Genomic DNA, 23,635 nt, shown 5'->3' on the forward strand with positions numbered 1-23,635 from the left:
CTATTTATTATCAAATATTATAACCACATTACCCCTTCAGGGTTGTTTTCTCAGCCGCTGATTGTGATGGCTTGGCTTGTGCTACATCTAATTTTCTTCTTTCATCTTTACTACTTTTATTTCATTATAAAGTATTTTGCCAAAAAACCTTTCTGATTTTTGTCGAAACATCCAATCTGTATCATCGCCTTACGCTTAAAATCCCTGCTATCAGTAGTTCCATGACGTTCTTCAGAGACTCTCGGTGAACTATTACTCTCGCACAGGGAGCGAGGATTTCTCTTGACTTACTCCCCCATCTCAAGGTTTTCATCCTTTTTAAGCGGAGGATTGTTTGCTATTCTGATTTCTGTGTTTGCATAGTTGTGAGTCAATTATCCATAGGAGTTAAACAATCTTCATACTGCCCTTTTTTACTGTACTCCGAAACTGCAAAGAAAATTAGATTCATAGGGATGGGAAATATATTTCGGATGCCTTTTTCCATCGCTAAGGAGTTGGAGATGGAGTAGTGATCGTGAATTTCCGCTGGAATTATCTTTATTTTCCAAGAATTAAAGTCTTATGAAATATCATATATTGACATTTTAGTGCACATACCATAATGAGCAAAATAGTACAAGGCAAAACAGATTAAGTCGTAAGCATTCCTCACAAAACATTGTGGTAACATTTATTACAGATAGAAGTTTGAAAATTTTAATTCACGTCATGTTTTCCTTGTCAATCCACCAAAAATATATATATGTATGCATGCATGTACCCTTAAAAGGATTCGTACAGATTTAGCATTTTGGAAGCGTCAGCCCATGTATTTACCTTGATTCCAGTAGGAATTTCTAATTTTTGCATAAACATCCAAAAATAGTTTCACGTGACAGGAACTGTATAGCTAGTTATCCGAGGAAACAAATATGAACATTCAAAGAATCGAAAGAACAACATTCTTTCAAGAAAAATAGTATTTAAGGCATTTTTTTACTGTGATTTATAGTTTCGTGAATATGTTAAAATATTATTCGATAAAGTACATTGAGAGATGAATTCATTAATATCATAACTACAAAATTGATAAAATTGAAGTGGAAAGATCTTAATGGAAGCACGTAGCTTGATTGTTTTAGATACATTTTTGGTTAAGACGTTGGAAATGTATTTACTTGATTGGTGTTCATTATTTTGATCTCATAAGTGCAGCAGAAAGTGAGCAGTTTGAAATATTCAGTTAATGAGCAACTTATTGTGCTCTATGGTCGCTTCTATGAACCATAGTTAAAATGTAATGCTGCATGCGTGGAGATCTTCGTAAGCGTTCAATTAATTTCTTGATCATGATCCGTAGCCAAGAATCAATGACCATATAATTTCCCTTTTGCAGTGTTACCCTCTTTCAAAAGTGAGTACATGACTTTTTTTCTGGATGAAGTCTTTTATTCATCGAATGATATCAAGGTACTCATCAAAGTGAGTTCTCAGTTCGAGTTCTGGTTTAACACCAGCATTAAAATAATGTATTCTAGCTCTCGATTGTCTATCAGTCAAAATAGCAGTCTTTATTTTGTCAGGTGGCACTTAGCAAATAATATGGCGTGCAAATATCGGTCAAATATCGACCATATTTCACAAGTTTTACGCTGAAATGACGAGAAGTGGAAAAGGAGAAAAATGTCTTGATGAAGTATTCATATATCTTAGACCTTTTATGAAAGTATTAATTATTTTTCTTTTAAAAAATGCACAGGTTTGTTCAAGAGGTAAAAAAATAAAATGAGATACTTGGGCAATAATTTGACGAGAAAAGTTGTACTTGATGTTTTTTCAGCAAGAATTTAAGCTTCTTTTGTTTCAAAAATGCTTACTGATTATGATGTCGGCGCTCGAATATTTTTTTCTAGGTTCCACGTTCTAATTTCTTACTGGAGGTATGATTTAAATTTCCATGAGACAATCTATATTTTCATTCCAGTCCGTCTTTTATAAAACATTGTAAAAAATGACTGCTGTCTGTTCTGTTTCAGCATTATAAACTAATTTTTAGATGTTGGGTGGATTGGGTGTGATATGTGAGATAAGTCTGGGGGATTAGATTCGAATGCTCGAACTTCTTCCATTCCCGGAGCAACTATGTTCCAGAGTCTGGGGTTTTCCGCTTTGAAATTCTCGTACCACTTTGCCACCATGGGATACTGGCTGATGTTGAAGTGGATAGCCTCCAGGCAGGCCGTTGCTGTCACTAGAGGGAAGTCCGCAATTGTGAGGGTATCTGAAAATAGAATCGTTCAGAGTTGCAATTAAGTATCCTGTTTGCAAACATTCACGCCAGCCAGAATCTACTGAAAAGTCTAAAACTGTCTACCATCTGAGTGCAAAAAGGCGGTAAATCTTCATATTTTTCTAAAAATGTGAAAAAATTGGCAGTTTACTTATCCTAAAATTGTATAATTACTTTATCAAATCAAATTAGATAATTGTAATGATATATTTAGTCAAAGGTACCATTTTATTAATGTCGGTACACGTCCTCTTTCCACTATTGCAGCAACAACCAATGCAGGGTAGATAATTGTATAATAATCGTAGCCTAAACACAAGTCTGCCTTCTAGTAAATCTAAAGGTCTTTACATTTTGTGTTTGTCTTTGTTTGTAATTAATATGGAGTGGTAAACATTATTATTATTATTATTAAACAAGAAAAAATACAGCATGGAATTAAACTGATAAACCTAAGAGTAGAAGCTAATATCCTTAAGCGCAAGGGTCTTAAACTAACTTTTACATTTTTTTATGCATGCTTCCTTTTCAGAAAAATACGTGCGAAAATTAAATTTTTTATGATCGTCGAGTTATCTAGCTGTAATGGTGTCTGGGTGTGTTCCCTTGATGTGCACCCGCGGAATAAATAAACGCCCGAAGAAATGGCTTAACCTATCAAAGAGTGGATCGTCGATGCATTATCTGTTTATAACTGAAAAATTGTGATAGGGCGGTGCATTTGAACAACTTAAGCAAATGCAGTTATTATGCGTCAAAACTAGTCGATAGATTTAAGTATTTTTTTATTTCTTTGAGGCTTTGGGGGTATCTACCCCCTCATTTCCCCCATGGTTACGCCACTGCACAGTTACTATTACCGCACTCCATTCCCAAGTGAGAAACAGTAGAATGCGCTGCCGATGCGGCGAGAGATGACTCGACTTGCTGTGACTTTATATATGCGTTCTGTTCATTACGTTTGGAAAATTGATTGTACGTTTGGAAGAAAGTATTGCAGACGCGGGTGTCACGTCGCAGAGATGGGCGGTTGAATTACGGAGAACGTGTTTGCTTTATCGCGGCCCGCGCGAAGAAACCGTTTTTCCACCGGTATGAATTTTCCGCCATCAGTCGCTCTCGCTATTTCGAAGAATATTCGCACAGATGGAAGCACAGACCCGCGCGGCGGCGAGCCTTGACCAGCGTTGATAGAATTGACGACTTAGATAGCAGACAGGCCATTGAACCATGCTAAAATCGGCGTGTATGGATCTCAAGAGACTAATATTGCATTACAAACGTTTTATTTATTGTATTTATCGACTTATGAAGTTAAATGTTTGTTATTCTGCGATATATTCTTATATAAGCGTAATGTACGTTCTTTTCACTCGCTCACTTTGCGACACTACGCCTAATGGTTGGATATGACTTTTTTGTAAATTTTAAACAATTATTTTCTTATTAATAGTGAATTATTTAGAAATTATACATATTTTATCAAAAATTTCATCTCATTTTGTGGTGACTTATCGCATTCCATTGTAAAAAAAACATCTTACATCCCCTGGTAATATTGGCTACTACCTCAGCACCCGAAATTCGGCATCATCCATGTGCCGACGCGTCAGTGTGTGTTACGCGACGCGACGTTGCTGTATTCGGGCTACTCAACTGTAATTTTTTGCCGGAGAAGAAGCATAAGTAATTTTCTGCCGTTGAGGCTCCGAAAATATATTTTCAAAGATTTCAAGATATTTCATTACCTTAAAATTATTACTATTTATTCAATCTTATAATGCTGAAATTCCACTCGATTAAGCCGGAAATGATGTCCATTACGTTTAGGAAGATTTGCGTTTTCTGTACAAAGTCGGACTAAATTAGAGTCCGACTTTGATAAGGAGAAATATCAATTCACTATCTCTATTCTCCAAAGATGCACAGATCAGATGAATGAAATCATGCTAAGCTAATATGTATACATGTACAAGCAATAAAAATTAATTTTAGCTTGTCCAGATTTCATTCAAAGACATTCAAGCATTCGAAGGCCGTTATCCACATGAATTTTATTATTTTTGTGAAGCTTAAACTGCAGGGGGTAGCATGTACCTATTATTGAAATATTTTTATCATAAAAAACGTTCATCCTTACCTCCTGCAGCGTACTTTGTTCCTTGCCTCTCGAGAATTATGTTGAACACATTTAGTCCTATATTCATCTTTTTTAGCGATTCTGGAGTGCGCTTGTAGGCATAAAATATTGGAGCCATCTGAAATAAAAATACTGAAATCAATTTTTTAAATCACTGAGATGGTTCATTCAGCGTAAGTACCATGACTTGATTTTATTAGTTGATGAGCGCATGGATAGTTCAAAGAAGTTTTCCCAGATATACCGACAAATAATTATGAAAATGATAATTTATAAGCTGGGATTCTTTTGCTTTCATTTGTGGAACTAAAATAATGTCATTCATACCACATGCTCCCCGATGTACCGGTAGTATGTTGTGAGGTTGAAAGCAAGGCGATGATTGACAACTGCTCTCTTCTGAGGGTCTTTCGGATAGAGGCTGCCATCGGTTGAGTATTTATCTGCCAGGTACTGAAGAATTGCGATGCTGCAGGTGTTTGAGAGACATCACACATTAGTATTCAGACAAATAATAGGTCGATTAATACAGATATTTGCCGTATTGGCTGCAGGAAAATAATTTAATAATCGTGGGCTACGACTTATATTGAATGAATAGCCATGCTATCACACCATGTAAATCCTTATGCTTTATATTTACCTTAATGAGCATCCCTACGTGCTCATTGATTTACTCTTATGACCTATGACAATAAGATTAAAAATGAAGAATATTGCGTTCAAGTTTGCAGTGGCGCAGCGAGGGGGGGTTTGGGGGATGAAACCCCCCCCTCCCAGAGCTCAGAGAAATTTTTTAGTTTAATCCATTTAACTTCATTGGATCAGTATAAATTATAGCATAGTCTCAGGGTTAATCAAATATCCCTCAGAAAGCCGTAAAACTCGCTATTTTGAACCATTATTCTTAAAAAATTTCTGGAGGAGGGTCCCTGCAACTCCTACTAACCCTGATGGCTATGCAACACCCCCCACACTCCTAAGTATTAGTTGGGTCTAAAACCCCCCATAGCCTTAATTCTTAGCTGCGCCCCTGCAAGTTTGTATTGGAACGTATATGTTCAAAGGCAATTTCGTTTTCATGATTTCGTTGGTCCGGACAGCGTTTACGTTCGGACAGTATTTTGGCAATCTGCTGGTAACCTTTAATTCATGTGAGTGAAATTCAAATTGGCAAACTGATGGTCCTATCACACACCAAGTGTATCAACTTAGATCAATCTGGCCGATTCATTACGGGTCGCTAAGCGAAGCGGACGGAAAAGGCCGATTTTTTAGCGGGAAGAGTGAGCCCTCTTTCGTAATGAGTTTGAAATCTCAGCACGGACGGAGGAGGCCAGTCTAAAGCCTGAATCACACGATCATTGTTTCCATCCCTTTGGAGTGACCGCAACAGCGACCGCGGGAAAAAGACCGCTTCTCGCTTTCATTTTCCGCGATGGCTGAAGGGATGAACTTTCCATCCTTTTTTCCATTGCTCGGAACGCCCCTTTTTCCGTAGTTGAAACCATGGCTGGCACCTTCCATCAGCCAATCAGAAGGCAAGGCCAAAGGGGACTGCATAGAGGAGGCCCAATTCCATCCCACAGAAGGTTGACTTCTGTTGCCACTTCGGTCGCATTTTAATCGGCTTCCAAAAATGTCCGCGGCGCGGTGATGAGTGCAAGGCGATCCACTTTTTTCCAATAATTTGCAGTATAACCTTTACAAATGCGAGGAATAGCATTGAAGAGTTATGAAGTCTATAAATCACAGCATCACGTATGTAAACTTCAGTTGACATCCCTAATTATAACGTATTTCCCTGCGAAACTCGGATCAATTTGTCTGTCAGCGATGCGAGTGGCGACTTCTGTAAATCAATTTATATGCACGGTGGGTGACAACAAATTTAGACCCCAATTTGAGGATCTCATGTATATATTATTAGTAATAGTCGTGGCAAGGCCACTAAGAGCGATTTTAACGCCACACACAGCATTTAATTGAATGACAGCTGTAAATACGGAATGTTACGGAAAAAGCGATGGAAAAAGAGACGGTAGGAATGAACGTGTGATTCTAAAAATGGTGCATCGAGCGATAACTCTTGGTCGCTGAAAACCTAGTGCTGGAGGGACGGAAAAAGTGATCATGCGATTCAGGCTATAGCTGTAAATGCATCGTGCAGATTCAGTTCAGTTGCGTATAGCGGCCCTTCTCTGTCACCCAATGGAAATATACGAATTCTAATGTACAACAAATAGAGGAAACTAAGCGTTAGCTTAGCATTGGAAAGACGCATTGCAGAATCAGGAAAACACGCAGGAGAGAGGCAAATGATTAGACCGTTTTACACGGGGCACGTCATTGCGCAATCTGACGTGTGTAGGAATGCGCAGTCGAAATTGCATCGTGCAAAGCGGTAAATTGCTAGAAAGCATATGAGATTACATGGGTGCGAGTGGTAAAATAGCCCCTGCTCTAAGTCCGAGCTCGCATTGTCGCAATTTCAAAAAAATGTTTTCAGTGGTAACCTGCGAAATGCGTGTGTTGACGATGTAAAACGACCTATAGAATTTACAGGTGAAAATCGATATGCTTAATCCATGCAGGAGAGCGCTACACAACGTGCGGGCTCACTTCCTCATTTCAATTCGATCAGAGTTTATTCCTATCTGAGTTCAGTTGGTAAGTGTTGTAATTGTTAAAAAAAATGATGGTATGTGGAACTGTGGCTCCCGTTAATGCATAGGCTGTGGGAATTGAAGCGCCTCACGGTGGGCTGAAATCGAAAGAGAGTGTAAACAATTAGAAAATGACGTTTTTCGGGGTAGCTACCCATAAATTCGCAAAAATACTGAATATGGTTGGAAATCAATGAATACGTTCCAAATGAATGGCACGCCTTTTTAAATGCCTTTTCTTATTTTAGCATTGTGTCAGAGATTTTCAACCGCGTAGAAACGTCCTGCAATAAAATATGCGTGATTTAATTTTACATTTTTAATCACGAAAATGGGTTAAATTGGCCTTTTTTAATATTATATTTCTCGGGTATTGAATTTTAGTGATTAATTGATGTGTTATGGAGAAATCATGAGAAAAGTTGGCCAATGACTTTTTTATAAAATTTGAGGTCTCTCACACAAGGGCAAACACATTGGCCAATTTTAATTTTCAAACACATCACTTCAAATTTCTCCGCTCTCCTCTTTTTGGGAATACGAATGATGATCTTACTTTCATAGTTGATTGATATGTTCCCTGTTGAAAATGCGTTTGCGACGCTGAAATTTAAGCTGATTTTTTTGAGCACGTGTCCAAGGCTGTGCTACGAGCGCCAGGAGTTTGGAACCCACGATTCATTTAGCTTTTTCGGATGACTTATTCCCCCTCAAGTTCCATATTTTGCATTTATTAAATGACCTCACATGAACCGCAAACTGCAGAAAGGCATCACGTCCCATTCGGCTAACTTTACAGGGGAGAGGAAAACCTAGTAAACCCATACATACCGCATAGATAATAAAAAAAATATTTTTGTGTAATATGACTCGGCATTTGGAACTTGTATGTACTAATAAAATAAGTAAAATATTTTAAGAGAGTTGACTAGAGATTTTTTTGCATCAAGGACAGATTTTTTTTCTGCCGACTGTTTTCGGGAATTTCATGGAGAACAATCTTTATACAAACAATTTACTTTGGAAAAAATTATTTGAATAAAAAAACTTTGTTTGGCTACATTATTTCAGTTTTCATGCTCTTTGAATGCTATTCTCGTTCGCCATAACAAAATCAAATTCCAAAAGTTGAATATTTATTCTGGTATGTATACCTTTGTTTTTATTGAGATGTTCCATTTTTCATGTTAATTGGGAGTACCATTGAATAGAATTTATTGGTAGGATCGCGGATCGACTTTTCTGCGTCCCATAGTTTAAAATAATCCATTGTCAAGCAGTGGCGGATATATATGGGGGGGCGCTCGTCCCCCCTCGCGGGGCCGCCCGCATTGCCTAACATCGTGGAACCACAACTGTAACTATTTTATATCATAGGATGGCATTGTCTTGTGTGTACTCCATACGCATTATCAGTTTTAATAAAATTTCTCAAACTTTGTATGTGACTTAATTATTTGCCATTGCTACAAAAGTTAAGGTAGCTCAAGATATCTTTTGCTCCCATCTTGAGTTTTTTATGTTTCCGCTACGGTTGCCAAGCCGGAAATAAAACATACAGAATGCACGATGTTAATGTTACACTGCAAGGTGTGGTGCTTCTCGCATGAAAAAGTTATTTCTCTGTATTGTGAGATGGAAGAAGTCCTTATTTGTTTTTTTTTAATCTTTGTCAATTAAGTTTTTTATGTACCAGTTCAGCATTGAACACCTCTTGTGAGGCCCATTACCGCCATTACCTTCATGGTTAATAAAAGTTATACATTCCTACGTTAAAAGATTATTTACATCAAAGCCGTTAACAGTTAGCGGTCTGAGATACTATATAGGTGTCTTGGACAGGAATACAAGGGGTACAGTATGCAAATAAGGTGAACTGGTTGTTAGTTCACACATCTGCCACGGCTAGCGGGCAGCTGTTTACCGCAGAAAGGGAACTAGTGCTGGGCTACACAATATTGAAGGCGTTGTCGTGCTAATAACAAAGCACTGACCTGTTTCCTCTTTATAGCAAACGGTGAGTCTTGCAACTTACAACAACTAAAAGAAAAAAAAAGAAAAATCGTCCAACTTGGACATGATGCCTTTCTGCAGTTAGCGATTCATATATATAGTCCACTGCGTACCGTGTCCACTTATCTTCAATCGTATTGAGGGAAGACTCATTGACAAAAAATTGAAAGGGAGATAAAGCATTTTGGACCTGAGGGAAAAAGAGTTGGCCTTTGAACTAAATAAAATGTAATGGATATCGACATGAACCGTTTACAATGTTACGAGAGACTGTGTTTAACAGATTATGTTACAAAAGCCACTACGCGGGTTATTTTGGAAACCGCAGGACGAATTTCCAAACAGGAAGTTTTTCGCGAATTATACAGCACCATAATAAAATATTGGCCATTATTAAAAATTAAAAGTACATGCAATGAGTCTCAGTAATAATAAAGATACACTAGTATTGTATGTTTCATAAATTTTTGAATTGTATGACCCAGGTTTTTTAATTGTATGCACTACCCAAGTAGCAGACGATATCCATCGGATATCTAAATGAGGTTGATATATCCAATAGATATTTTTATTATACGGTGGATTTTTTGACAATGTTTCATAGATATCCTATTTGTAACATCCACGAAAAGTTTAAAAAATGACATTACATAGATATCTATGCTGTAATATCGGTAATATTAAAAAAATTGTAATTCAAAACAGTATCCATAGGTTGCATATGCTCTGGATAGAATTGAATAGCACAGATGATTTGTCTGTATGCATGTGGATCACCAAGAACCATTTTCTACTCATTAGATGCTGTGAAGATATCTAAGAGATGTTGTAATATGGACCTCCATGTCCTCTGTTGGACATCGCTGCAACGTTGCTTGGAGGGTTCTTTGGATATTTGACGGATATCCATAGAACGTTTATTGGATTAACATGGATATTGTACGGATATCATATGTTAACGCTCATAATGGTGCCTGAATGTTGTTGGGATATCGATTGCTGCTTGGGTATGCCATTCTCAAAGGTTAAAAAAGGTTACATACATACAAATTCTAGTTAGTGTACAGTGCGAAAACTGGATCAGATCATCAAAAAATTGTAGAAAATATAATATTAGTGTATATATGATTATGTTGCCTGTTACACATTTCCACAAGATATCGCCATTCTCCCTTGAGTTGTTCAATAATAAGTATTCAAATATCTTTTCTGATTTCTGGGTGGAATTTTGATTTAAAGAGATGGAGCTTTATAAATAGGATAATATTTTCTAGATGTCACTTTATTTAAAACTATTTTATAGCCTCAAAATTATGACAATGGTACGTTCGTACCAATTGCTCGTAAAGTTTAAACGAAGAATTCGTTATTTATGGATAGAATCGTGCCAGGCGTCTCAAGTACGAGCTGTGGCTCAATCATGCACTCAATAATAGCCTCCAGTGGCTTTTGATCTAACAGTAAGCCTTCTTACTGCTGTATCTGCGAACTCTCGACAATTTTGAAAAACGTTCTGTGGAAATCATGTATTTAAATTATTTTCATAGTAATAATTTATCTTATGGTCTGCATGCGACTACCTTCCACGTAATCGAGAGCACCTACTTATTCAATGAATAAAACTCGGTGTTGTAATTACTCTTCACCAGACGCTCAGCGATCTATAGTGTGGAATTTTTTTTCGTTCGCTCCAGAATTGCTTTTAGATTATGGTGACGCGTATCGTGGCCGCAAAAAGTATTTTTGGTTGTGAGCCAAGGAGTGCGAAGTGAATAACAATCGTTTGAATGGAGTCCCAGCTAGTGATGACAGAGATCGAGGAAAGCCCATGTAAAAAACTTCGAAAAGTAACGCTGTGTGAATTAGCTTCGCTTTTTGCGGATTGAATTTAGACCCTACTGCTCGTGCAGGTCAGTATTGTGATCAAGGGGACTGCACAGAGGAAGCCCAAAACCATCCCGTAGAAGGCCGATTTCTATTGCAACTTCGGTCGCATTTTAATCGGTTTTCAAAAATGTCCACGGCGCGGAGATTAGTGAAATGCGATTCAAATTGTTCCAATATTTTGCAGTATAGTGTTTGTAATTGCGAGGAGTAGCATGGAAAAGCTATTAATTGGATAGATCGCAGCATCATGTAAATATATTTTGGCTAACATCCCTGATTATTCCTTGTTTTCCTGTGAAACTCGGATCAATTTGTCCTTCAGCGACACAAGTGGCGACTTTTGTAAACCCAATTAAATACGCGGTGGTTGACTACACACATAAAGGTCAACCTGAGGATCTTCTTTTGTAACACTCGTGATTGTAATATCGTTATGATGGGAAGGGTAAGAATGTAATGTGACTTTAGCTGATACCAATTTGACTAGTCTCGTCCATCCCCTAGTACTTGCTTCTCTTATGGTTTGAATTAGGTAAATTGGTTTTGGAAAATAAGTTTTATGATGTGGCGCTTTTGGGGAATTCTTCTAAAATCCTCAACTGCCTTTCCCCGGAATATAGATGCGTCTCATTTATTTTTAATTTCGTCAACTGTACATGGCAGGTTCGCAGAAATTGTCGACTCCGGTGGAAATATTGGTCACCAATGTGAAGACGTCATAATGCGTCTCTGAGTTCCTAAGGGCGGTCGTCTGAATGCTTTATCTCTCTCTAAGTGGGACAGACAGCGACTACGAAACAGCCTCCACTGTTGGAGGTTGCTAAACTCTACTACTACCATCATCAGCAATATTTGATCCAATTAAGAAATTCACTGCGATCCCGATGAAACTGAAACATCAACATACATGCGATAGGGTTAAGAAGTTGCGACGTATCAAAAACAGAAAATGGGTGCCTCGTTATTTTTTAAACTCGAACACAATGGACATTAAAAATATATTCTATTTCTTTTCCAACGTGCATCCAACCACCAAGTAAGAGGCAGCTGAATCTCTGGCTATGCAATTGAAGCGTATTTCTCTTTATTCTGGATATTGCTTATTACGTCGAGCTTGTTTTTGTTGGAATCGCTAAAATCTCGTCTCTTTATCGGCTTATTCGCCCCAATGACAGCTAACTCGTCCGATGTTGGCTGGCTTGTTTTTGTCGAAACGCTGGGAGATGGATTGCTTTCTATAGGGAACGAGGAAGGGAAGGCGTGGGAGAGACTACTCAGTGGATGCATTGCCGAGGACAAAACGTCAGGGCCGGCGAGGAGGTAGGTGCGATTTCTGCAGCGTATGGGTCTAGGAACCTCCTGGTACGGAGCGATATAATTCAAGGCGCTGTCATATCGACCACCTCCTGGAGAGGACCGTAGTTGAGGGGTGCTGGAAAAGTAAATCGAAAGCCAGATCTTTCTGTTACTTAGCGACTATGCATAATAATAATAATTACCTTTATTCGGGCGAGGTTGAGACTAAAAAGTCCACTATGGAAGGAATGGACGAGGACACAAGGATGAAAGGAAAGATGCACACTCACACAATAGCAGGAAAGAGACAGGAACATGCGTTTCGGGGCACGCTGAGCCCAAGTGAAATAAGTCAATTTGGCCAATTTTTAGCCTCTAATTTCTGGCTTTTTTCCATCTACCGCAGCACCGTTGTCTTCGTCCTTTTTCCATTTTATGTTCCTATCCCTTTCTCTCCTTACCTGCGAATTTATTTGTATAAAGGTAAATATAAATTTACAGTAAAAATGTGACACTAGCTATTCAAATGTAATAATCAATAAAAAATTGGAAAAGATAGTAAATAAATCTCTATTAAATTTAACTGGAAGAATTGAACTATAATTGAATTTAAACGAAAGAGACGAAATAAACCCTTTCCCCCAAAAAATTCACACCAACCCTGATCACAGATCTTAATTAAGCTGATATATTATTAGTAAAATATTAGTGAATTCAGCTAATATATAAATAATAAAATATTAGTGAAATTTCACACAAGATAGTAAAGTATATGTGGACATCTTGTGTAAAAATGTATCTGCTTGTGGGAAAAACATGAGGAAGGGAATAATGTCCACCAGCTAAAAAAACCCCCCTGCAGGAGAACGCCAACACAGAAGGGGGGCGTGAAAAACGTGTGAAAACCTGATGTGATAAAACTGATTTAAGGAAGAGGTATGATCACAGGCGTTGGAGGCAGAAGGCAATAGCTTTCGGTGCGGTTGTCGATATTCGGAGCGAGCCCAACGGTTTGAATCACGGCAGTTATTTTTAAATTAAACATTTATTTATTCCAATTTACCCATGGAAAAGAACCTCATGTGACTTTATTCTCTACCAAATGAGAATTTTATCTGTGTCCCTGTTGCTCATTACTTTACAGCAAATGCCGAATCTGGTTTACTTTCCGTTTTTTTCAGTAGAGATTCGCCATTTTCCATTTCACCCGCTTTATTTTGCATGGAGCAAATGGCAATTCTCCTCAAATCCTCCTATGAGATTAACGTCACCGTTGTTACATGCCCTCTGAGCTCGGGCAATAGATTTTTCATAATATAGAATTCAACATCGAAGTACTTCGACATAGACAATTTAACATCGAAGCGGAGACGGCAAACGTAACCCAAGGCTGAGTAAAGCCTCAAGAAAGAATCCATTATAGTGCATTTCTTTCTTTTTTCGTACAAAACTGCCATCAACTACATCTAGATTATTTGAATACTTTTTGTAAGTATAGTATGAAAGCGTAAATTTTGGGAACCATCAAAAGAACATTTTAAAATCCTGTCAAATGAATTTCATACGAGTGTAAAAGTGTAAGCTTTTCAACGATGTGAAAATTAATATAAATAAACAAAGTTTTGTATTTGTAAAAAATATGGGAACCTTACTTTTGGTACAACCCTCGTATATAGAGCCAATTTTCACAAACAGGTCGTAAGAACACAAAAATGCTTGTTGCGATGGCAGGTCTTGAAAATCTACAGATTTTAGTATTAAAATACTAATGATATCTCCAGTTTTCCGATTGTAGACTTCAATTCGAAGGTGAAATAGTCATCAATCTAATACACCTACTCGGTGGATACCTGAAAGATGCAGAATCATCAATTACTCCGCGGTAATCCTGGAATCAAATTCGAAAATTATCTTGTAAATTGCACCGTACCGATATACCTTCATTTCACTTGTCCAAAATGCCTTCGGGTTTCTATCTAAAGATTCCACCAATATTTTTGGTTTTTATTTCATTCAATGCCTCCCTAGGAGTTTTCTTTGTCTCTCTAATTAATTTAAAAAAATAATTTTCACGCCTTTTTTATTTTTGCTTGCAATCTGAATGCCGCAATTTGAATACACCAAATGTATCCAAAAGGAGAGGTTGAGAGTCGAGAATTCCATTGTCCCAGATTCACGTTAAAATTTGTTAAAAATGCTTCCAATCACAGTACTCTAAGTACGACCTCGTGTCTTTAACCGGGAAAGCAATGGTTTTGGAGATAGAGTTGAATACGATCTTCACGCGCCGGGCGCGACGATGTAGTGCTCTGAGATACATAAATTTGCGGTCGAAAAATGCGTGTCATATTTTCCTGCAAGTTAATGTTAACAATGCATAATTAACTTATGTAATTTATGCATAATACTATCCTATATTTTATGACCGCATGATTTGAATAGATATTTGTAGTCGATTCAATACAATTATTCACTCTGATTAGTTATTTTATTTTTGATTTTAATATTATTGTTACCACTGTTATTGCGTTTGGATTTGAGCCAGGAAATTTGCTGTTCTCTAAAATAAAAAATTAGTCTTTTTTATGTTTTTTTTTGCTGTCTGCAGATATCAATAGCTTTTATCAATATTTCGGAAATTGTTTTGCCCACTCCAAAGGAAATGTTTGCCTCTTCTTCTCTATGGCAAGTGGTTCAAATTTTACTTCCCAAATCAGTAGTCATTTGAATCCTTAGGTACTTCTGCAGCGAAATGCAAATCTTGTGTTTTGCTTCTTAAATAAACGGAGCAACTGTAATTCCGTTATCGGTCTCGCCGCCCAAAATGTTCAATGAGCTCTGCTAGCTTATTTTGTCCTTCTATAAGCAATTTTATCGATGCCTTGAGGAAAGCTGAGCAGCGCGACTGAAGCACTTTTGATTAATTTATTAAGCAATTATAATTTTTGAAATTACTTTTTAAAAATATGAGCGGTCTGAATTTATTATTGTGTTCTGATTCAATTTTAAACTAAATATTATTTATTATACATTGTATTCGCAGACTATGAGCTAAAAATAATACTTGTTTGAATAGTTCATTTTGTAATGCGTATGCCTTGGAATTCGTTACTTTTCCGAGAATAATATGTCGTTTTATATTAAAAAAGATAATATGGAATGGCGTCTCTGTACTACACCTTCTTAGGGTAACATAGTAAACACATTGGTTCGATTGCATGCACCTATGCTATGCATGAATGCGGTCATCTTGATCAAAAAAAGCTTCTAGCAGCCATTTTATGGCTTTTAAGGAGAAATGTCGTTAAAGAAAGCCTATCGTATTCAAATTGTTTTCTTATTGGTCCTGTGAAAGCTACTGACCAAACGCTTCACGTATGGAGCTATAAAATCGCTAAAAGTGAACAGCTTTATACAACTGGACTAAGAAACTCTAACGCGCAAGATATTCTGCCGATGTCACATTAACACTTTATTGTCGTGTACTGGAGATTGAATAAAGGACAATCCAGTCATTTCATTTACTTAATCATGCTCAAAAACAGCAAAATAAACGCTTGAAGCGTCATTTTACAGTGCACGTATTGGGAACATGCTATCGATGATTTTGCTTAATTATTCTGATTAGAAATGTATCTTTTTCAAAATTTGAAACAAAAGGTTGTCGAAAGGGTCGTTGTGCTGAATTGGAGAATCTAGGAGTTTTTTTTATCCAAACGCGATTTTTCAACCTCAATCTTGGCCATTTCGTTTGATCTCAGAAACGTCACTACCGGCCTATGATAACGTTATCCGTCCCATGTTAAATACTTTTATCTAAGGCCGGTAAAATTGGAAAGGCACGCCCTTGAACGTGAACAAAGCATCTCAATCAGTTGATCTTTCGTAAAACAATTTAGTGGTATCGTATGGTTCCAAGCGGTGATCCCAAAACTTTTATATGCGTGCATTTGTAAGTTTTTACTGCTAATAATTCAATCCTGTACTGTAAGTAGAGTTTTCGGGATTATTTCTTCAATTCAAATGTGTATTTTGAATGTTTTTCGTATGAAAAATAAACATGTGTTTGCGCGCACTTTATTATGAAAAAAATTTTTCTTTCAATTAATCGATATTTTTGCCAAAATTTCGATTTTTGTTGAAAGTTCGAGCTTTTAATTTCGATTAAAAGCGATTGCTCGAAAAATCGATTTTGACCGATATTTTTCCGCCACCACTCTCGCATACTCTTCCGAGCTCCTTGCTGTTATTTTTTGCGAAACATCTAGACCATCATATTCCCCACCGTTAGGTTATGGTGCATGAACTTTGGCTCAAAACTACCTCTCTGCTTTACTACCGTGATGAGGAAACATATGCCAAATTTGAATCCCGTATTGTTTTCTTGAAAATCTCATCTCGGAAAGCATGCTGGATGGTCTCTAAAATAAATACGATATTAATTCCGTGGAAAATTACTATGGAGAGGATGTAAACGTGTGACTATATATTGCGCTCCTGACTTCACTGCAAAGGAATACCGAGTCACCCTCAAGTTTAAGTCACCCTCAAGAAACGTCGGCAGCGATGGAGATGGAGCTCACCCGGATGTAAACCCCAGAAGAATTCACTGCCATCATACGCCGGGAAAAAGTGAAATCTTACACCCTCAAGTTCATTTGTCTTTTCCGGTGGATGGAATTTCTTGGTGGATGGATATTCCAGACTTAACCACTGGGTCAACTTCTCTGTACGATCTTTTGATTTTGATAATGATGAAATTGTAGATTATGATTATAATTAAAAATATTACTTAAATAAATTATTCATATATCTAAAAATAAAAATAACTACAGTAAAAAATCAGACGCTAACACTCTCAGTAAAATTTATTTTTAATTAATAAATCCAAATTGATGGTTACCACGATATTTAATATCCTAGCTACAATCGATAAGCAGAGTGCAAATTAGGTACCTATGTCAAATTCTTGCCTTTTCTTTTCGTTTTTGTGTAATAGCATTCTTTTTATATTTTATTTTTGTGAGAAATCATTGTGAAAAATCGTTCATGCCTTCATGTATAAATTTATGGTAACCATTATTAATTTCCCTGATAAACATGTTAGATAATATCGAAACATCGGCAAACATTCATGCTTTTCTTTTCCTAGTTTAAAGTATACCGGGACTAGCCGCGGTGATAACTTTTACGGGAGTCACCCTACATTCCGTGAGGAGTTCTCATAGTGCAAATGTCTCGCCGGAGGAAAGTCGTACGTTTCGGCCTGCGCTCTTACCAGAATCGGTCGATAGGAAGCAATGTTTTTAGGCCGTTTTACTCGGGGCACGTAATTGCGCAGGTTATAACTGCATTTCTTTCTCATTATGGCGTGAAATTTCACGAATGTTTAAACAAAATTAGAATAGAGGCCATCTTGCATCCATACATTCTCGCATGCGTTCTAGCAATTCGAAATTTCGCTTTGCGTGACGCAGTTTTGATTCCGTCCTCGAAAATGTATCAGATTGTACAATGACGTGCGCCGTGTAAAACGGCCTTTATGAATATTTTCATGGATCTCAAAAGAGGGAATATCGTTAGTAAATGATACCATATTTTCCTATGCGTTATTTTTTATATCGTATACCTTACTTGCAAAATTTGTTCCTGAATATCAGTGATTCATCAATTGGTGTTCACCACCACGCCACTTTCTGAATTTCTGTCTGCCGACGCTTACTAATAAGTAACGGACGTGGTGACGGATTTCGTATAACTATGCCGCCCGTTGAATTCACTGACAATCGCCTAGTACTGTAATTTTGCTTAATATTTTCCACAATTTTTTTTCAATAATATTTAATACTTCTACGAGACTCAACTCTACTGAAGTACCTGCTCATGCACCGCTTTTGGTCAATCGATTTTATGTGCCTCAAACACTCATCCTTATGTATTTCAAAGGGCTCATGCAACGATCTCGTCTGACCCGACCATACCTTATGTTCCATATCGTCTTATTTTCACGTACGAGAGATGCTTTGTGCTAATATTTGACTTTGTTATCGATGAATTATGAAAGATTTTATGGATATGTACGCTTCCAACTCGTAGCATTCCACGACCAGCCTCACCAAGCTCCTTCTGCTTTCATTGTTTTAACCTTTTGAAGCTGGACGTCAGATGGCAGAAGGAAGAAATGCGAGGCTACTATTGTATTGCTGGCGGCTTAAACCGGATATTTGTTGTTGGCAGAGGAATTTAGTAATACCTTGGTGAAAAAAGGGCAATAAGTCTTATTTTGTCTCTGAATACTCCACGGGCATGGAGTAGCATAGAAAAAGGCCAACCTTTCCGGAATGAAGACAAGAAGTTTGTTCGTTTTTTCACTGTTTGCTGTTACGTACGTATACTATCATCATAGCTGCTTCGTTCCTTTGCCAAAAATATCCTGCCGTGTGACCATGGATTCCAAGTTTCAAGTTTCCCACTTCTATAAGTATTATCCTTTCCGAGCAACGCCGGGTGGCTTGCTAGTTTTTAATATTCATATGTAAGTATTTCGGATTTCTGAAGTTTTATGAGGTTCAGGCGCCATCATGAAATTTTCGCCAGGGTTTAAGCGGAAGAAAGCTTCTCGGGTTTCCAACCGGGTCAGGGTCTGCATGGTGTAGGCCGACGTTTCGTTGGGAGACTTTCTCAACATCCTCAGGGCGATGATGTTGGGAAAGTCTCCCAACGAAACGTCGGCCTACACGATGCAGACCCTGACCCGGTTGGAAACCCGAGAAGCTTTCATCCACGCTATTCTCCGGAAAAAGCTCAGATTCTTCGTTTAAGCGGAAGCCCCCCCTACCCGTTTTTATTGATAATCATGGTTGGTTTAAATATATTTTTACTATTTTTTGGCGATTAATATTTGAGTTGTAGGTCGTCTTGTCTTCTTTTTGGGGTGATTTGTGAAAAATTTCCTGAAACTGCATGCCATCGAATATTGAGCTTAATGTGAAAATACCCCACTTGCTTTGTATACGTAACTTAACGCTATGTCAAGTCACCCATCAGTACAGGCTCGTTGTACCCGAGGTCTTAAACACTAGTTCTCTCTTTGTATTGAATTGGGTCTGTTTAATTTATTTGCACAATTTTTATTAATTTGTGCCATCTTATCAAATCTCGCTTTATTAGGTAAATTGCTTAATGTAGCTTTTCATTCTTTTTTCAAACTACTTTTCTCAAATTTTCCCTTTAGATCGATGGTTTCTACATGTAAAAATTTTATTGCATCCAAATTTGATCGTTCATGCCTACCAAGCAGTCAAAGCCGCTGAATCCTTCGACGGGAAAGAAATGTCCAAAATCGGGAATCAAGGGTGCCAAGAAGACGCAGTAGCCAAGAAGTGGATTTAGTGGGGGGTAAGAGGGGTCATGGCCCCCAAAATTTATATAATTTTTAACATTTTTGTTATTTTAACTGGCAGGCCACCCGGCGTTGCCCAGGTTGAATAATACCAAGAGAAATAGGGAACTTGAAATTCATGGTCACATGGATGTTTAGGTAAAGGAGCAAAGGAGCAAAAGAAAGATGATGGTGGACATACATAACAGCAAACAATGGAAAAATCTATTTCCGTATACCTCACACGGGATCAGCTTATAACCTGCTCCACAACATTAATCATTTTGTGTGTCCGTGCGTGCGTGAACCATAAACGTCCTGTGAACGCATACCTCCGCGAAAAGGTTTGCACCAAGATGATGAACAGTTAAGTGTAGAGTACTTTGATCGTGTCAAGAGGTCTGCATACCCGAAAGGATGTCCAACCAGAGAAGTTGTGTGGCGTAACAAACGGTAATAAGAAAACGACGCAAAAGACCCGTCGGAAACAACCGGAAGTAGAAATTCGAGCTTTACTGCTAACTGCAGCTAACTTTTACTGTCAAGAAAGTGCATCCAATTTTTTATAAAAAAAACAATTGCTATCACACTAAAATTTTGAGGGTGCATGTGCATGGTGGCTCTAGCAAAAATTTACCTGTATCTCAAATATGAATATTTTACGAGGTAAAATTTTTGTATTATTATTATTATAATTATTATTATTACAGGTATATGTTAACAATGGTCCACCCTACTAAACCTAAAAACTGAAGTAAAGTTTACATTCGTGATGGTGTGATTTATGGAATTCGTAACTCTTCAGTGATATTCCTCGCATTTGCAAAGACTATACGGCAAGATATTGACAAAGAGTACATCGCAATACCGTGATGCGGACATTTTTGGAAGCCAATTAAAATGCGACCGAAGTGGCAACAGAAATCAACCTTCTGTGGGATGGAATGGGATCAACCTCCTCTATGCAATCCCCTTGCGTATGGCTAAAATTTCAGCAATGGCTTCGCTTTCCCCAAAGGTATAACCTCACTTGCGCACACGCATTGCCTGTATTACAGCGTTACCATGACAGCCTGGTTTGCGATAGATTTGGCCCGGAATATCAGGAACCCGTTGGTGGTGATGAAAATTTTTCTCGTGGCGATTAATGGGGCTTTCATCCCCGCTAATGCAATCGATTTGAAATTACAGTCGCTCCATTAATTGCAGCGAGTGGAGAGCGGAACTTTGATCGGGGGCGGGGGTTAGGGGGGGAGGGGGGAAGGAGGAAAGGCCCGAGTCTGAAGCAGATAAATTATTATTTTTGGAAGCATAATTTGGTCTTACTTGCATTAAAGATCCGCGAAGGATGCTTTCTGCTCGCTGGTGGATACTGAGTAATCGCCAGAAGGGCCGAGGAATTTTGATAAATAGTGCCAAGTTTGGTCAGCTAATGGCTTGAGTAGCTTATTTACTTAGAGGTCAGCTGCTTACTCGATGCTAGAGTTAATTTTTTCCTCTGAGCTCAAATCAGTGACTTACCATCAATAAAGTTAACACTTCGCGTGCCATGGACGTAATATTACGTCCTGCTAATCCTTCTGAGGATTGCCACGGACGTAATATTACGTCTTTCCATTTAATTGGCTTTGTATGCGTGAAGCCGTAATATTTCGCCCGTGGTACTTTTCCAGTTTACTACTTAGTGGTTCTGTTTTTTCAAAAATCAACTGCTCGATGGAAAAAGAGTTCACATTATGTCTTGAGGACGAAAAGTCCTCCGTAGCTACCAGCATCCTCATCTTAGGCCACTTAGTGTGAAAATTCTTTGGGCAAATGGACCATTCGTTGAGGGCGCATTGACCCTTTTTGTCATCCAGGATTTTTAATGCTTTGCTTGGAACAATGCTTTTTTATGATTTCCATGCTTTAAATAGTTCAAATTGAGCGTATAAAAAAATTATTATGCATGTTATGGCGGTTCATCATGCGTTTGAACTTTTTTATTTTTCAAAAACAGTAGGTTTTCATTGTTAAATTATGCATTTAAAAATTAGCAGTAAATGTTATTCAACTCATTCATAAAGAAGAGCAAAGTCCATTTTTATTGAAATGCACATCGATATAAATATATTTTTGATGCTAATGTTTAAAAAAAAAAAAAATTCGAATATAGTAAAAATGGCTGGATTTTTCAGTAGGGCTTTGAATTTAGCAGCCGGCACTCAAAGTGTTAAGAGTATTGCGCTTCAAGCCCCTATCTAGGTATTACCACGCATAAAAAGTTGGGTCGTATAAATTACCGTCCCAGCCGCATTTCGCCTCAAGACATTGGGCATCCTTTCCTTTCGTTAAGTTCAAATTGAACTTGGTAACCTCTCTCCTAGTTTAAATACACCTACCGGGAAAAAATTCAATAAAATATTGTAATACCTTGACTAATGCTAAAAGTATACCACACCCAGGGGCAGGCTAAGGTCGTTGCTTTGTGGCTGAATTCATTATTCACCGCGGCGCCTTGGTGGTATGCAACACCTCGGAGCGATATTGCGTCTGATGTGTGATATGGGCAAATAAGAGGCTTTTAGGTATTAATTATTTATATTTAAACATTCTTTATTAAGAATTAGAAATAACAACATTGGAGAGTCACCTTAAAAATTAACATCTTTTAAATTTTTCTAGAAATTATAGGGTAGGACGCCTGTTCCCTCTAATCAGCCACTGACCACAGCAGTGATTTGAGCTGATAATGACTAGCTTCAGTCGGCACCAAAGATAATCTATCTTAATCTACTTTATTGAATTTGAAAACTGGTTCAAGTCAGTTAAATATACCAAATTCCTCTCTGGTTGCATCAACATGAATTTATCCAGGATTTTTATATCGCTGTTGATCATACAAATGTGACCAATTCTTTTGAAATGCCAAACAACCATATTTAGCCCCATCACCAGATAGAGCCATCCATAAAATTGTCAGAAATTTTGATTTTTATCTTTGAATGAGGTACGGCTAGTTTTCTCAGTAAAAGTGGAGCATACCTGTGAGATACTGGTGTTGAGCACCCCAAGGGTTCAATAAGCTTGTAATCTTTTTGAATGGCTCTGTTCTTCATTCGGCTATTGAATGAATTATCTTGGAAGAGCTGATTTTCCTACTTCTCTGTCAAATGCTAGATCCTTTGTGAAGGCTGTGAAAATTGTGGGTGAAAATCTGGATGTTCCCTTTCATCCCATTCCCATGCCCTAACATCCTTCATTTCTTGGTATCATATCATTTAGGTGAGCTGTCTCACAGATTCACTTAATATATTTAGACTCCTTGCATTTTTTAAGATGAATTTTTCCACCGCTTGGAAGTTCAGTCTGTTTGAATGCTAAATATTTCTTCCCCTCATAGTGTACCACTTGTTGGCAGCTGAAGCATCACTGTAAAGGGGGTTGTAATGTATCTACTTGACATATCACTGGTCTCGAAGAGAATCAATGCTCTTTGCCCAATATGACCCCATCAGTGCATAGCTTTATTGAATAAGATTTTGGATGTCCATCATACTGAATGAGTAAGCATGGAATGAGTTATTCCAATAATTCATTAAGTGGAAAAATACAAAGATGTACCTATTATGCTACCCCTACCTTTTTATTGGAATAGGTTGGAATTTTTTGGGATTACCACTGAATCCTGCTTCAATCTTGGGTAAGACCTTGGTATGAGTAGATTTGTGGTATTTGTCTGGTATATGTATCAGTGGTATTTGTCTGGTATAAGATGGTTCTTGGAAATCAAGCCTGATCCATCCATTTTGTTAGTTTGAGAGGATTTTAAAAAAATTTGATAATAGCACATCCAATCCCTTGGATCCAAGAGTGAGGCCTGAGGACTAAATTGCCAAGATATCAAAGCAAATGCATTTGCATGTTTTAAAGGCCAAATTAACATGGCAGAGGAGATCCATTTTTTTCAGCATTGGACACCGAAAGTGTTCGGGATTGGA

The 23,635-nt window shown here is 37.7% G+C and overlaps 1 protein-coding gene across 2 annotated transcripts in view; it reads right to left on the minus strand.

Annotated features, from left to right (window-relative positions):
* Positions 1-522: 522 nt before the first annotated feature.
* LOC124171345 (glutathione S-transferase 1-like) overlaps positions 523-23,635 on the minus strand; it is an 82,743-nt gene continuing 59,630 nt past the window's right edge. For both annotated transcript variants that reach the window (XM_046550502.1, XM_046550501.1), the window contains exons 4-6: positions 4,740-4,881; positions 4,413-4,530; positions 523-2,263 (exon numbers count right to left, since the gene is read on the minus strand). In XM_046550502.1, coding sequence (XP_046406458.1) covers positions 2,028-2,263; positions 4,413-4,530; positions 4,740-4,881 — 496 coding nt within the window. In that variant the 3' untranslated portion in view covers positions 523-2,027. The remainder of the gene's footprint in view (positions 2,264-4,412; positions 4,531-4,739; positions 4,882-23,635) is intronic.

The sequence above is a fragment of the Ischnura elegans genome, chromosome X, assembly GCF_921293095.1.
Source record: "Ischnura elegans chromosome X, ioIscEleg1.1, whole genome shotgun sequence".
NCBI lineage: Eukaryota > Metazoa > Arthropoda > Insecta > Odonata > Coenagrionidae > Ischnura > Ischnura elegans.